This window comes from Phalacrocorax aristotelis, chromosome 8 (assembly GCF_949628215.1).
Source record: "Phalacrocorax aristotelis chromosome 8, bGulAri2.1, whole genome shotgun sequence".
NCBI classification, from domain to species: domain Eukaryota; kingdom Metazoa; phylum Chordata; class Aves; order Suliformes; family Phalacrocoracidae; genus Phalacrocorax; species Phalacrocorax aristotelis.
In genome coordinates, this window is record NC_134283.1 from 45244886 (window position 1) to 45260983 (window position 16098).

A 16098-nucleotide genomic window follows, 5' to 3' on the forward strand; every position below is an offset into this window, starting at 1 on the left:
CAGCATGACATGAGCTTCATGAGCTTCTCAGCCAAAGGCTGCCTCCCATTTCATTTAGCCAACAGAGCTGTGTCCGCTGGTGAGCTGCAGTCCTGGCCTTGTTTTGCCAGAGTTTAAGTGCCCTGGCATTAAGTGATGCTCTAATCAGGTGTTTTCTGGTTAGCTTTGAGAGAGTTCTGCAGCTTTGTTTTATAGGAACAAGAGAGGAGTTAAAGGGTGGGAAGGTTCTTGATGTATTTTAACGCTTTCGGGTGTTGATAATGTCAGAATGGGAATATTGTTATTTATTCTTGAGATGATTTCATGAAAGGGCTTTAATTCATCAGTAGACTGTGCCCATTCATAGCCGTTAGATGTTCTGTGTCAGAAATAGCCCCGAGTTCCACAAAAATAAACAAGTTGTAAACATTTTTGAAGTGGAACTGATGTCCTCTCAGCCAGAAGAACAAAGCAGCAGAAGTTGTCTGGAAACCCTGCTGAGAATAAATCTTCAGACCTGTAAATGCCCTGAGGACTTGAGCCGTGTAAAGAAAGTGCCAGAGGCGGTCTGGGCAGGCAGACTGCAGAGAAAGGGGAACTGAAAAGAGACAGGTTATGGGAAGGAGTTAGAAAAGAGATTTTTTTAGGTAGAGCAACTGGAAAGGAGACTGGAGTCTGGAACCAAGAGTTGCTGCTTTTTTTCACATGTTGAGGCAGCAAACGAATCATCAGAATGGGAAAGGCCGTGTGTACGGCAGGCACGGGAAGCAGGGAGGAGGATTTACCTTCTAAACACATTTCTAAGCACCCTTGTTTGCTGGAGGAGTGGGACTGGCAGAGGGGCAGGCAGGAGCTGAGGGCGCAGGTGCCCCCGCAGCCGGCGGGGCCGGCCGGCCCTGGGAAGAGCAGGGTGCGGGAGGACGGCGTGTCGCAGCGTTTTCCCTCCTCGCTGGGTTGCAGGTCACGGCCGCTGCTTTCGAGGGGCACAGGCGGACCGGCAGGAAAGGCGAAAGCCTCGGGATGTGTTGGGCTACGGACTTCTGGAGTTCCCTCTGCTGCTTCTATTGGGGAGAAATCTATACCCACCTGGGAGGACGCTAATTTTAGCCGCTTCTTTGTTTCCTGCTTCTGGTATTTTTGGTTCATAGCATTTTTTTTCTCTGTTTTATTTCCCACTATGCACCCAACAGGAAGAGCCCCTCGCAAAGTCCTCCAGAGTAAGAAGAAGGAAAAAATAAAGGTCCAGATGACATTTGCTTTCTGCAGGCAGAACTGAAAGCAGGCAGCAGCCAGCATTTCCCCAAAGCCTCTCACCACCTCTGCTCTTTCCATGAGAAACGGAAAGGAAATTGGATCCTACAAGAAAACTGTTTTCCAAAATGCCAGAGACCTCAGAATAGTCCGTTCGCTTGCATGCACTGACGTCTCCAGTGAGACAGGACTCAGGTCTTGCAGTCACATAAGCTCAGAAAGGTGATACTCGAGCAGAATCTTGAAAATAAATACCTGTATTTCACAGAAGGGAGACGAACCCTTCGTGGGCTTCGTAGCCCTGCGGTCTGTAGGTGCTGGGAGGGCCAGCTCAGGCAGGGTCCTGAAACATCCCTTTGTTCTTCTTGAGGAAATGTGCTGGAAAGACTTGCAGAGCAGGACGGCGAGGCTGAGCAGGGGTAGCTCGGTCATCGTAGGACCACGTTCGTCTCTTCCGTGAGCAACCTGATTGAAACAGGATGGTCTTCATACTTAAAAATCCACACACTGTCATTAGCTAATAGTTCTCTCAGTTGTTTTCGTGGGCACGGAGAGTGTTTTGTTTGCCACCAAGGACCCAAAGGCACCAAAACACTGCTCTGAATTATTGATAGCTGCTTAGATAGAGGCCGGCCCATGTGCTGGTTCTTGCTGTAAGGCTTTTTTACCGCAACATCACAGAAATAACTTTCTTCTCTGAGAGTCGTGCTGATTGCATTACGCACTGTAATTAGTGTAGCAGACCACGCCGTTGGTGGAGCGATGACAGAGCTTACTTTATCAGTAGCAAGAGCTGCATTCCTCTAAAATTATTTCATCTCAAAAAGGGCATTGGGAATTTCTAGTCCCGGAGCCCTGTACGGTCGGATATTCCTTCCGTCGTGCAGCGAGGAGGAGCGGGGTCGGTGGCGGAGGCGGTGGCGGTCCTGCTCGGCAGGCACGCCAGTGCTGGCACACCCAGCGAGAGGGCCTCTTGCTCCCTCCGCCGCCTGCAGAGGAGGTGGGAGCCACAGCGGGAGGGCTGGTGGGCGTCGGTGGCTGCTCTCAGGGGGAGAAGCCCGGCCACGTTTCAGCCACCAGCTCATCACCCCCTCCAAGGCCCACCTTGACCGTGGGCCAAGCTCCTCGTTGAGAATAGCAGTGCTGTGCCATTCCTTTGCCCTCCCCTACCCCAGCACGGGGCCTTTGCTGTCCATTAGAGACTGCTGCCCGCTGGGTGTGTAACCCGCGAGAAGATGGGCTGGTGGCTAGGGGTGTCTAAGCTGTCTTGGGACTCAACCTGTCCTGCAGACAGTTCAGTGGAGAGGAACCTCGCTGGAGCCGGGGGCTGGAGGCCGGGAGGTCTGCTTCCCAACCCTCCTTGCCTATAGAAAAATCCATGCAACGTGCATTTGATGAAGAGCTTTTTGAGATCGCCAAGATGGAGGAGTCTGCGAGAATGGCGAGAGGCCATGGTAAGACGAAAGGCACACCTAGCAGGTCCTCTGCCTTCTGGGTGACAAACCCACGTACCCATATTCCATTCGCTGTGCAGACGTGTACCATCTTAGAGGCTCGCTAGAGTAGCTGAGCTGTATAAAGCCAGAGAGCATCGCATACAGGTATTGCAGCCAACGGGCTCTGGCTTCCAGGATTCTGGATCTTCTTGCACTACTAACAGTGAAGAAACCGTTCTAGCTCCTGCTGCCCAGAGGAGAGGCCTCTCCGTGTCTTCAAATGCACCTAACAGCCTCTCTCCATTAGAGGGCAGAATCATGCTTGTGCACAGATAGAATAAACCAAAATTACCTGCCATTATGTGCTATATATAGCTTGTTGCCTTAATGGAAGGTAGGACACCATCACGAATGGCTGGACGACTGCACCTGCTAGAAAGACAAAGAAGAAGAAAGCACTGGTGCTTGAAGGGTTAATTTCTGCAATTGGGGCTCACTTGGTGGTCTTTGTAGCACCTCCTTCTGTTTAAAGTTGGAAATAGATGTAATGTATGGTAAGTACCAATGTCTAACAGACTTGTTAAAGAGTAAGTAACACAGGTAATTACTCATTTTTCAAAAGACTGATAATTTTGATGATAGAAAAATGCAAAAAGATTGTTTTTAAATAGTGACAATTATTAGGAGAACATTTTGAGGATTTCTGTTAATAGTCTGCCTCTGAACGTTCCCTGTTGTACAGCCCTCCTGCGAAAGCTGTGAAGCACTGCTGTATCTCATTTCTGTATGCATGTAATCCTCTGGCGTAATAAAGGCATTGCCCGTAATTACGAGGGGAAATCCTTAGTTTCTGTTGAATTCAGTGGCACAGCTTCTGTGAGGAGTACAGCAGCCAAGAGTTTGGCCTTAAGCAGACACAGACCTCAGAGTAGTTCAGGCCAACAATTTAACCTTCCTTAGTGTCCTCTAGGTGCCATTGCGGTGGTGATATTTATGGCATGGACGCTTCCCCCCTAGAAATTGGACCAAATCCACAGACCTATCCTTCCAATTTTGAGTTGTCACCATCAGAGAGTGCCAGGGAGCGCCGGCTGCCGCTGGCGGGTGCATGGAGGGGCACGCAGGAGCTGCCGGCGAGAGTCGCCGGCCTCCCGGCAAGCGCTGGCGCTGGTGGAACACCCAGGTACCCAGAGATGAGCCTGGTGCGGGCGAGGAAGGCTTCAGGGTGCTGGTTGCACAGACGCATGAACCGGAGGGAAGCCGGTGTGCCAAGAGCGACGTTTTAGTTTTAAGGTGCTTAATTGTGACTCAAACTGAGCGGAAGAAAATTACAAGAAACCACAAAATTCAAGATTAATCATAAATATTTCCTGGAGACCCTCTTGGATGTTGGGGGAGGTTGGTTCCTTTTCTTTTAAATAATAGAGGCTGAGGTTTTACATTTGGCTTGAAATGGAAGAAAATTATTTGTTATATTCTCTTTGCAGTTAATATATTGAAACTTTTCATTCTGGGCTTAAGGAGCAGAAGCCAGGAAACAATGAAGTTCTGCCGTTGCGATCCAATAGGTGTTGAACAACCATGGGTTCACCCATTGCCCTTTTTACAGAGTCTTTTTATTAAAGGTTTACGAGGCAGCGTAGGCTCCCCTGGCCGCTGCCCCCACACGAGCCTGCTGCTGCGCTCCTTTTGCTCGCTTTGGAGGGGAGGGGGTTGCTTTCATCCTTTTTGGAGGTCGGGGTTTTTTTCCCAAGCTGGCTCCTGGCCCAAGCCATGCTCCTCAGGAGGCTTCTCCTCGAGCCTGGAGGAGGCTCGTCCCTGCACGGTGACAAGAGGAGATCTGAGTTAAGCATATCCAGAAAATGTTTTTATAATCCCAGACAGGTATTTGAAATGTACAGCCTCTCTGCGGGTGGACCACCTTTCCCTCCGCCTCAGGACTTACCCTGGTGCTCTCAGAAAGCACCCGTTCCCCTTGGAAAAGTGCCAGTTCCCCGAGACGAGGGAGAAGAGATGAAGCGATGGCCTCTGGCACGCTCTTAGTCCTGGTGTGGCCTTTTCCCTCCCTCCAACGTCCATTTGCTCTGGTGGGACCCATAAACCTGGAGCCTCCCCCCCTCCCGTATCCCCTCCCCTCCCTCTCCCAGCTTGGGCATGGGGATGAGGATGGGGACGGGGGTGGCCCCGGGGGTTGCCTGTGGGGTTGCACCCTAACTCTACCTCATCACAGACCCGTGTGATCAGAGGTACCATCCGTCTCTCAGGAAAAAACCATAAATCGTGATGCTTTTACAAAGCTCCTTGTTTCTTCAGGGGCATTTTCAGTGTGGAGAGGTTTTTCTGGTGTTTTATTGGGACGGATTTTACAGTCTGAATTAGGCAGAGAATACAGATGAGTTGATAAGCACAGAAACAGCAGAAGATGAATCAGACTCAAATTGGTATTTTGGTACAATAATTGCTTTTCAGTGAACCTGAGAGTGACCTAAATCGAACAGTTTTGAAGGAAGCAAACACTTCTCACTTGACTTCTGCATGCACTTACTAGTCCTGTAACTTGATTCAACTTCAGTTGACAGCAGTAGCTTAAAAGTAGGGAATGAAGAGCAGTTTGCATGAGGGGAAAAAAGAGTTCTTCAATGTAAAAAGTGGAAAACAAATCGATGAAGTTTCTGTAGTGCTGATCGCGTAAGCACGGCGGGAGCCTGGAGCACTGCTTTCCTCGGTGCGAGCCCCTGGCGTGACCCGTGAGGCCCCCTCTGATGCTGCTGACCCTTGCGGGGTGCCGTGGGCTACAGATTTTCTCCTGCTAGTTGTCTTCAGATGGCTGATAGCATGGAAGCGCCAGCCCTGGCCGGCTCCATCGTGTAGATAACGAACTCCTCCGGGCTCCCAGCCTCCGAGACCCGTTTGGTTAGAAATCTAAACAGGCGGTCGTGGCCGGGCACCGTGGGTCGGGCCCAGATGCTGCCACCGCAACAACTGACATGCAGAGGGGGGATGGAGGCTGCTTGCAGGCATCGCTAACGTCCAGAAATACCATCGACTCTTTCTGGTAGCAGTGAAGGAAATAAAACAAGGCAGGTAAGTGGCTGGGCTGCAAGCAGCGAGACAGCCCTCTGCATATGGGGCGTCGGGCTCACTGCGTGGGATGATGGAGCAGGGGTTAATTGGAAGATCCAGCTCTTGTTGTCCAGCGAAATGCAGATCTGGCCTTGAAATGTTTCCCAAGGTCTTGGCACTTCATTTTGTAGCTGTGTCTCATGCTCTGACTGTTCCCAAGGCACTCACTATCGTTGGATGTCGTCTGACTGTCTCTCGGTTGCTGTTTGTTTCTGTGGTTGCATGTTGATAAGGTATCTGGTTATGTCTTGCAGCCCTCAGAATCCAAGCCCAACGTCACCCCTCTCACCGTCCTGGCCCATGTTCTCCGCACCATCAAGTCCTATGCCCACCTCCTCTACGTCCAGCGACTCATCCCCCATCAGGTCTGTTGCTGAATTCGCTTTGCTTTTTGTCGCTTTTGCTATTTTCCATTTAATTTACTCGGTTTCCCCCACTTCACTTTCCTTTTCCCTTTGCATCCTGCTCGAACTCCCCCAATGCAGCTATCTGCACTCAGCAAGAGAGGAGCTTTCAAATGGGGAGATTTCAAATGTGAATCCCCCTGTTTGAGCCCCCTGGCAGGCGCCCGCTGGCCCCCGTGGGCAGGCAGGCGGGAGCCGGTGCTCGCAGTGCTCAGCGCCGCTGGTGGTTTCTGTGGTTTTGCCCAGCAATTTCAGCTCCCTCAGTTCGCTTTACTCCTCTCCGCAACAGGTAAGACGTGCGCTGCCTTCCCGGGTGCTGCGACGAATAACGAGCCTTTGTAAAACGCTGTGATACCTCACTTTCTGACCAAGTCCCTTGTCTTATCTGGAATCTCAGGAGGGTAGAGGGCACGGTGCAGCGCAGACACTTGCCGTGGCGCAGCGGGAGCGGGCGCGGCGTGGGGGTCCTGTGGCTTTTGGCACCGGTGAGCGCACCGTGAATGGTGTTCGGGACCTCGCGCTGCAGATCCCGAGGGGTGCTCGCGCAGGGGAAGCCAGGGCAGCATCGCCCTGCTCTGTGTGCGGGATTTCTCCCCTCCGAGCCCGCCCCTGGCACCGCGGAGCAAGAGGCCGCTGTCGTCCCCGGCGGAGCGTGGCTCCCAGCCCCTCGGCAGGCGCGGGCGTGCGGGGCCGGGGCAGCGATCCCTCCTCTCAGGGAGACGTGTCAAACCTGTTTGTTTGTTACAGGCACAGACCGAGCTCTTCCCCCACACCTGCAGCCATACAGATGCTGCCTGTACAAGGGCCGCCTGCTCGGCAGGGTTATTTGTTTGTTTTGCTACGTGTCTGTCAAAGGCTGACAACAGCGTCATACCATCCGAGCAGCCTTCCTCCTCTGCGGGAGAGGGGTTCATCACTCCCGAAACTGCACAAGGGCACATGGGTGAAACTCCTGAGTGCTTTGCTGGCCTTGCGCCATGCTTGGAGGCAGAAACATAACGTAAGAGGTTGCCGGGGTCCAGCATTTCGGTCCCCGAAAGCCCCGCAGGGCTCTGACGGGCAGTCGCAGCCTGGGGAGCAGCCAGCGGGCAAAGGGGCAGGCTGGGGCCGCAGGGACGCTGGGCTGCAGAGGTCATTTTTGGGGGGAGAAAAACAACAACTGGAATAATTCAAGGTAGTGAGTCCAAAAATACCTTTTGTTTTTCATCTGACAATCTCCCCAAGCACTGTGCGTGAGCGGTGCCTCCCCGGCAGCAAAGGACCCTCTCGGCAGCAGGAGGAGTGTTTGCCCATCCTGGTTTTTTTAAGTGTTTGGCGGCTGCTCATGTCAGGCAGCTGGAATTTGGAGAGGAGACACCTCTGCTTCGGGGCTCTCTTCACAGCAAAACAAAAACCATTCACAGCTTCCCTGGTTTGTGGTTTCTGTGTGAAGGTGAACCGCTTTTGCCACCAGGTAAAAGCGTGCCGCTTCCCTTGGAGAGAATTCAGAGTAAGGTCAAGTCCTCAGAAAGATAAAAGTCGGTGAAACCGCCGAACTGAGAAATGGTGACGCCTTGTTCCTTAGCCCAGCAGCTCCTGGGGGCACTCGCATCCCTTCGCTTGGCCGCAGCGCAGCCGAGCAGGCTGCTGCAGCACTGCGTGCGGCCGGCTGGCCGGACAGCCCGGTGCCGCGGCAGCTCTGCGCTGTCACCGTCACCGTCACCGTGGCCTGGCGCTGTCCCAGTCTCCACCAGCCTGGCTCGAGCCCAAACCCGGAAAGGATGGGTGGAAGGCTCTGGGTGCGGGGGACAGCTCTGCGTGCCTGTGCTTTGCTGGTGGGGTCCTGAGGTGCTTCATTTTCTTCCTGCGTCTGCCGGCGATTTGCTCCATTTCTGGCTCTCTCTGCTCTAATTCACTCCCCCGCAGCGTGGGCACGCTTGACACTTCCCCAGTAGAATCTAATGGTTGTTAAATCTTTTTTATCTTCAGGTACAGTCTCTAAAGAAGCGCGGCAAATTCTTCATGGACCTACTTGTTTTTCTGTTTTGAAATACCCTTCCCCAAGTGCTAATTCTTCCTCGCGAAATTCTGCGCGTGGTTGCAGCGGCGCTTGGAGAGCGATGGGTTTGGCAGTGAGCGGGGCCGGTGGGCAGCGGGTCGCTGCCGGCACCTGCTGCCCGCCTTCGCTCCGTGCTGACCCTCCGGTCGGTCGCGGCCCTTCAGGGACTCACAAAACATTTCCAGCTCCCCACTGTACTCCTCCCATCTAGTGCCTGGAGCTCTCCTGGGACGCCTGGCTCCGGGCTGCCCGCCGCAGGGGCACCGGGCACGGGCTCTGGTCCTGGCCGTGCCACCTGGGCACGTGCAGTGAAAACATGGGGCTCGTCCCTGAGAGCCTTCAGCCTCCTCTGGCATCTTCCTCTCTCTTCCCCCGAGCAGCATAACCTTGGACCCTTGTAGAGGGGTAGAGATCCTTGGACCCCTCTTCAACATGCCCCGCTTACATGGACCCCCTCTTCGACGCAGCGGGGAGGGGAGAGCTGTTGTGTATGAGTAGAGTATTGTTTATACCAATAAATGCTTTCTTTTTGCAGCTCACCGCTGCGGAAAGCCCGAGCCCTGTACGCCTGCAAAGCAGAACACGACTCGGAGCTCTCCTTCACGGCAGGCACCGTGTTCGATAACGGTGAGTCCCTGACCTGGAGGGAGGGCACGGGGCAGCGCTGGGCACCTCCTGCTATGAGATGGGCTCATTTTTCAGCACCGTGTTCGGGCTGCGGTTCCTGGCATGCTCCGGCAAGTGTGGCTCCTACAGCACCGGGCGCTGGGCTTCCCCGGCGCTGAGCCCGGAGCAGGGTTTGCTGCGGAGCAAGGACGTAGCACGACGGGAGGGCGAGGGGACGTACCGGGGGCTTCTGCAACACACCATCAAATTAGCTTCCTTCTGAGGACCGTGGCATTGCCGGTCGCTGGCAGCCACCCGCCTTGCCTGCCAGGGAAGTGCTGCTGAGAGTGCTGCTCTTAGCCCGGGCGGTCGATAGGAGACTTCCCCTTCACTTCAAAACGGACACTTATTCTGTAGCAGCATCTCTCATTTCATGTAACGTACATGTGAGATGCTACAGAGCCAGTATTAACGGCAATCTGAATAAAGCTACAGAGAAAAACACTTGGCTATTAATTATTTTAGTGCTGAGTTTTGCAAATTACTGGTTTTCCTCCTGTAACCCAGGGAATGATTTGGACTTTCAATTCATGGGTTTCCTTTCAGTCCTATGTTTAACGACTGTCCTGTTTCCACCACTAGAAATCGCATGAAAGAAGAAAGCAGAAGTACTTGAAACACAGGCATTAAAACCAAGGTGTATCTTGCCTTACTTTTTGTATCCATGCTGAAAACAGCTGATCACCCAGCCCTCTTTAGAATCAATGTGAAAACTGGCTTTTCGAGATCCTGATTTATTTCATCTTAAGGGAGACGTGTAAAACAGGACAGATGAGTAGGTGGGGTTCCCCTCCTCTCCGCCGCGGCTGAGCGAAAGGGGATCACTCCGGCAGAGGCATCCACTTTTCCACCTCCAGTCCGGGCCAGCGGGTCCCGCTCATCGCCCTGCCCGTGCCCGTGGTGTCCCAGCCACCAGCCCGGCGTGACGGGTGTTTTGGCCCCGGCAGCAGCAGTGGCCGCGCACCCGCAGGGCACGAGGCCAGGGCACGCGTGGGTGACCGCGTTCGTCTGGATCAGAGCTGTGTGCCGGCGGGTTGGTACGGGAAGGTGCAGCCTTGCATGGAGGGCGTGCAGAGGTTCTCCAGGCTACACCTGGGAGTACAAAGTGCAGGCTCCGATCCAAGGCAGGAAGTAAAAGGAAGAAGTTTGGCGAGACACGGTGTCGCCTTTGTGCCACGTTACATCGACGGCAGGCAGCGGAGCACGGACCGGTGCCCAGTGCTGACCCCAGCTGCCTGCACTGTTTGCCTTCCTGGCAGCTGCCCGACGCTCCAGCTGCTCGCTGGAGTTATTCGAGACCTTGCAGTACACATGCCCCAGCTCTTCACCGCGGCGATATGCAGCACGCCGGCTGTGCCGCCGCAGGCAGCGCTGCCGGCACGGCGAGCTGCTCCCAGGGAGGAGCTGGTGAGTGGTTGACAGACACCAGCGTTTGCCACATACAGAGCCATTCCTCAGTGGTCTTCTGGGTAGGAGAGATTAGTTTCCACCTATCAGCACCAGAAATATTCCACGCAGTTGCCATGTTTCGTGCAGGAGATGGAAAAGTAACGTGTGCTTTTTTCCTCTGGATACCGAGAGCTGGAATAGGTGGGCTCTGGTCAGTCAGCTTTTTGGAGGCGACGCTAATGAACGTAGACTTTCTGTTTCCTGCATCAAGGGAAAGAGGCTGTGCCCCGTGGAATTAAGCAGCTCTGTTTTAGATAAAATCCCAACGTAAAGAAAAGACTTTTTACTACTTTCCAAGTAGTTTTTGGCTTTTATGTGTTAAGCATTGTCGTTTGGGAAACTGCTACCACATGCACTGGTTTCGCCCTGGGATATAAATGAGAATATAGCAGAAAGGGGAGGAGAATGAATACATGTGAATTAAAGAAAATACTTTTCCTAAGCAGCGCCATAGATATCTTATAAATAAACATGGTCTCCCCTTTGAGAGCCCGTGGGAATTACAGCAGCTAGGAGGGGAACAAGTTTGAATTAAATACATTGTGTTTGCTAGATAAAAATCAATGGATTATTCAAGGGAAAAAATATACAGCATGTTCTCATCACTTCGCAGCACAGCCGAGGCTCACGTTAGCTGGGGGAAATGAGTTAGGAACAGCGCTGCTTGGTAGAAATATTATTACGATGAAAGGATTTTATAAAAGCCAGCAAAAGCAAATGGATCCTGGAAATACGTAGAGACAGGTTCTTGTCTGAACTTAAGGTTCTCTGCGGTTGCGCACGGCAGAGCAGCATCTCGGTCCGCCCGGGGAACCGGGGTGCTGTTCCCACACCGGGCAGCACCCACGTGGTAAATAGCACCATGCTTTGAGCGGGCCATTTAAACGCCATAGCGTTGTTCCTTTTCGTTGCACGAAACCTGGATTTTCCAGCAGATCGTGTGCACTTGATAGTTGCGTGCCCGTGTTGTGACATTAAATGGGAGGGATGTCCTGGGTCCGTGGAGGCCTGCAGTCGGGGAAGGTGAGAGTCACGGGTCAGGAAAGGGATGCTCCCGTGTGTTTTTAATTAGCAATCGCCCCTGGAATGGAAAACTCTGTATTCTGAAGAAATAAACCCCCCACCTGAGCTGCTGCTGACAGATACCGAAGTTTTATGCTACGTCGGGAAAGTTGTGTTGCATTTGCGCGCTAATTCTGCAACAGAGAATGAGATTCTCCCCCCTATCTGCTCGTGCGCCCTGCTCTATCTGACAGTACCTAGACAGAAATAAATGGATGTCTTTGGGACATAAGCGATTTTTTAAGGCAAAAGCAGTAGCTGGAACTCACGTGACTTTCTATTAAAGCACTTTCCCTTCTGCTGAGACCAGAGGGCTGAAGACGTGGAGTCGCACACACACACCACTTACAATTTCTTTTCTCTTGATGGCTGCTGTCCGCTGGCGGGGCACTCTGCAGCCTTTAATCCCACCCAAAGGGACGTCACCCAAGAGCTTTTAATGCGGTTTTGCCCTTGGGGGCTTTACTTTGCAGGCCGGAGGTGGCATTTTTCCTCTGCGCAGACTGCCTGAGCCTTTGGTGATCAAAAAGCCCCAAGACTTGGGCGTGAGAGAGTGTAGGCATGGAAAAAGAAGTTGGCACCTGCAGATGGTAAACATTTTAATCTAGGAGCCAGAACACCGTGGCTCTTAAAACTAGCTGGTTTTCTGTGGTTTGAATTCTTTTTCATTACTGTATTACTGTGCACAGTGTTCCTCTGCGGGCATGCCCCGTAGCGGTGGACTTTGCCGCAGTGGTGAGGACTGGTCTCTCCCAAGGCGTGGAGATGTTTGACTTAAAACGCGCCTGTCTTTCTGAATCTTGCTCACCGGTCAGTGTAGGGCATGATCTTTGCAGAGAGAACGGCCGTCCTGCGACAGAGGAGGCGCGCAGAGGAGCCCGAGGCCCTGCCTCTCCGTGCTCTGTGGCTCTGCTGGGTTGGTAAGCAGAACGCCCGTGTTTCCCATTGAACGAAAAAGGCTCGGTTTTTAAACACGCGTTTCCGCTCTGACTCTGCCGGCGCCTTGGCGTGGCCGGTACCTGCTGGCGCGAGGGCCGCTGCGTGCCCAGAGCCCACCCCCACAGCTCTGCTCTGGGCGGGGGGCATCGACCCCACGCGGTGGTCGGCGCCGCTTCTGGGCTGCACTCAAGGAACGTTTGTACCGAAATGTGAATTTTTCCAACACGTTTCACTCCCCCGGCTGGGTGAGGGTGAGCTGGGGCGGGAGGGTGTCCGGGTGGAGACGCGGGGGGCGGTGAGGAGGGCAGGCACCGTGCCCTGGGGCGGGGGAGCGGGGGGACGGGGTCGGGGTGGGGCTGCAGGGACTCGCTTCGCTCTTGCAGTTGACACCAGACAACATACAAGCCAGCCGACCCGCAGAGAGGCCCAGGAAACTCGGGTAGCTCTGAAATACTGACTTGCCACTGTTTATTGTGGGACGTGCAGGGAGTATCCTCTGCCTGCGCTGGCATAGCCCTGGTTCCTGTAAAATTGGTGAATTTTCAGTAGTTGATTGAATAAAGAAAGCGTGTGAGTCTTTTGAGGGCTGATCAGGCTTCTCGTCTCACAGAAATAAGATTGCAGTGTTTGTTTTCGTGCCGGGAGCATTGGCTAATGCATTTTCTCTCTCCGCCTGGTCCAAGGCCAAGCCGGGATGTGCAGGGCTACGATGCGATGGAGTTCACCGTGTTGTCTCGAACTTCAGAGAGATTTTAGCCCAAATCTGGGGGAAATTTTGAGCCCGTTTTTATCCCAAATGCTTGACTTACTAACTGGTGCTGCTGGGCTGATGTATTTGGAGACCCGGTCGGTAGCCGAGCGTGCAGCTCGCTTGGTCCTTCTGCTGGTTTCGCTGTGGTCGCTGACACTGGAGGAGAGGCAGAGGAGTCCCACGAGTGGGCAGGCACGGGCAGAGCGAGCACTTCGGCTCTCTGAGCTCCTTACCGTGTTAGTTTCCTTACTTTAAAATAAACTCAAATTAAGGGCCTTGCTCTCTCCCAAGAGCAACTTTGACACTGTCAGCACACAAAGAGCAATCCCCCTCCTGTAGTAACTTGCCTTTTCCTTCTCTCCTCAAGTTCATCCATCCCAGGAGCCTGGCTGGCTGGAAGGGACCCTCGATGGGAAGACAGGATTAATCCCAGAGAACTACGTCGAGTTCCTATAACTCCGGGCGTAAGAAGCGCCACTGCTGAGCTTTACATGGTATCCATGGCAGCCGCTGGCGGGAGTCCTGCAGACCATTTTGCTCTTTGCCACTGTGCGACGCAGGGTGAAGGACTTCCCCGGACCCACTGAGATGAATGTTTGTGTGGAGCCTATCGTCCGCCTCTCCTCCCGCGCTCCTGCGGCGCGCCGGGGCGGCGGGGGGAGCGGTCCTGGCCCGAGCAGGGGCAAGCCGTGCCCAAAGCAGGGGCAAGCCGTGCCCAAAGCTCACGTCCCAGCTGGGAGACCTCGCCGCAATCAAAACCAGCAAAACGCAGCAGCTCCACGCCGCAGCCCGAGCGCTCCGCGGGGGACAAGCCTGCAAACTGAACCAGCACGCGTGAGCCACCGAGCCTGGGGCTCCCCGCAGCTATAACGAGCATTACCGGGAGCTGACGGACCCCGACGCATCGGCCTCCCCGCCGGAGGAAGAGCGGTCAAGCGGCGAGGGGTCCTTTGCTCCCATGGCCCTTCCCCGCTTTCTGACCAGCCCGGTTGAAGCCCTCCCGTGCAGCCGGGGAGCAGCGCATCCCCTCCTCGCGCCGCTGTGGCAGGGGAAGGGGTGAGGTGCTTTCGGCTGCCATCAAACCACAGGCTGGGACTGCAGTTTGTGGGAGGCTGAGCTTCCCGAGGCAGGCGGGGGCAGCCCTGGCGAGGCGGCGGCCGTCCTGCCGTGCCATGGCAGAGCCCTGCTCTTGCAGGCGAGAGCGAGGCACTCGGTGGGCTCTGCAGGGTGGGCACGGCGCCGGCCGGGAGCTGTCAGGCCTCGGCAGGTGTCAGCACGGTGGAGGGGAGAATATTTTGGACCAAACCTCTCAAACATCTATTTTTTTTTAAAAAAAAAGATTTAGATTTTTGCGAGGTAAACATCTGTGATCTGTGCAGCCTGTGCTTCCTTCCTGGAGGGCAAGATGCAGCTCCAGATAAAACACCGCTCCTTTTCTTTGACTGACTGCTTTGTATCTCCACTTTTCAGTGCACGTTGCACAGAGACATCCATGCTTTCGGGAATGGCCAGGCCGCTGACGTGCCACTTCGGAGCTGCATTTACCATTCTCCACCGTTGCTTTTTAGGTGGTCTCCTTGCTTGGAGCCTGGCATGTAGCCTGTCCGTGCCAAGTCTGTGCAGTCCTGGTTGTGCAAGGTAAATTATTTCCATACTCACAGGACATTTATTGTTGGTGTGGCCAACCTACGGTCTACAGAGAACGAAGGGCGAGCCCTTCGCCGCCGCCCCTCTGCGCCTCCCTGGACGCGCGGCGAGTGGTTGGCAGGGCGAGTTCGCGAATCCCTCGCCGTTTTTAAGGGGGAGGGTGGGAGAAGGAGCCCTGCGGGACTGCAGAGCCGGGCTGGCCGGGTGGCGTGTCGAGAGCTGGAATGATTATATTTTGTAATAGAAAATTGTGAAAGAAACCCCAGCCCGCTGGCAGAGAGACTCTGTTGTGCAGAAGTGACGCTGTCGCACGCTGCTGGGGGATGGATGTCGTGTCTTTTTGTAATAATTTTAAAGACTCCGAGTGACTGAATTGCTGTATGTGTCACTTTTTATTTTTGAAAGAATTAATGTATAAATAGAGTATCTTAAAATATTATGAGGGAAAGATCTATATTTGATATTTTTAGAAGACCTGTAATGAGAGAAGCGAAGGACATTTGAAACCGGTTGCAGGGAAGCGCTTGCAAACACACTCGCATCCGCACCACCCTCCGAGCCTTGGGCTGCCTTTTCGTTCGCTTCGTGGTGTCACGTAGAAGTGAGGGAAACTGCAATTTCAGACCTCTCTCTGTTTCTTTCAGTAATTAAATCTCCTGGAGTTTTGTCTTGAAGGAAAAAAAAAAGAAAAAGTCAATCTTTTTTTTCCCTGATTTCTAGGGCGGGTGCGGTCCAGCTCATCTCCCGGCATCCCAACCTCTGCGTAAGCGACACACCGGCCCCGCGGGGGACGCACGGGGCACAGCACTGGGCTGGTGCTGTTCAGGCAGGGCTGAAGCCACCAAAGTGTCCCGTGTTTTCTATTTAAGGGGTTGGATGAAGAGGGCCGAGAGGTTTGCAGGGATAAAAGCCAGTGTTTTGCTGGCAAGTTGCTGGTTCCTGTTCGTCCTTGGATTTCATAATGAATATTTGGACCGTTTGTTGGTTTTCCTGAAGCAGAGGTTTGGGCTGGGCTGAGTCCAGCCCCCGGGGTCGCTGCGGTGCTGCCGGCTGGTGCTGGGACCTCGGGGGGCTGCTCAGAGCTGGCGCTGGCACCTGCGCTGCTCAGGGCGAGCAGCACAGAAACCCCTTGCCAGGGGCGTGGGAGAGGGACGGGAAGGACTAATGGAAAGGAGGGGAAAAAAAAAAAAGGGGGCTTAGTATTTCATCTGTCAGCACCATTCGCTTGTGTTGGGGACCGCCCCGTCCTGAGCTACTCCTCCAGCGTGATCCCTGCTGCCGTCGTGGGACGCTGCCGGAGCCGGTGGCATTCAGCTCGCACGGGGGTTCCCAGCACGGCCTTCCGTCTCAAAG

General features: G+C 54.0%; 1 protein-coding gene across 5 annotated transcripts in view; it reads left to right on the plus strand.

The window, feature by feature from the left end:
• The window catches only part of ARHGAP26 (Rho GTPase activating protein 26), a 154041-nt gene extending 138857 nt beyond the window's left edge, over positions 1–15184 (plus strand). For 3 of the 5 annotated variants that reach the window (XM_075103012.1, XM_075103013.1, XM_075103016.1), the window contains exons 21-23: positions 6044–6154; positions 8767–8858; positions 13466–15184. In XM_075103012.1, coding sequence (XP_074959113.1) covers positions 6044–6154; positions 8767–8858; positions 13466–13554 — 292 coding nt within the window. In that variant the 3' untranslated portion in view covers positions 13555–15184. Of the gene's footprint in view, positions 1–1169; positions 3498–6043; positions 6155–8766; positions 8859–13465 lie in introns of those variants that run through there. The other 2 variants (XM_075103014.1, XM_075103015.1) reach the window with 2 other exon arrangements.
• Positions 15185–16098: the final 914 nt, after the last annotated feature.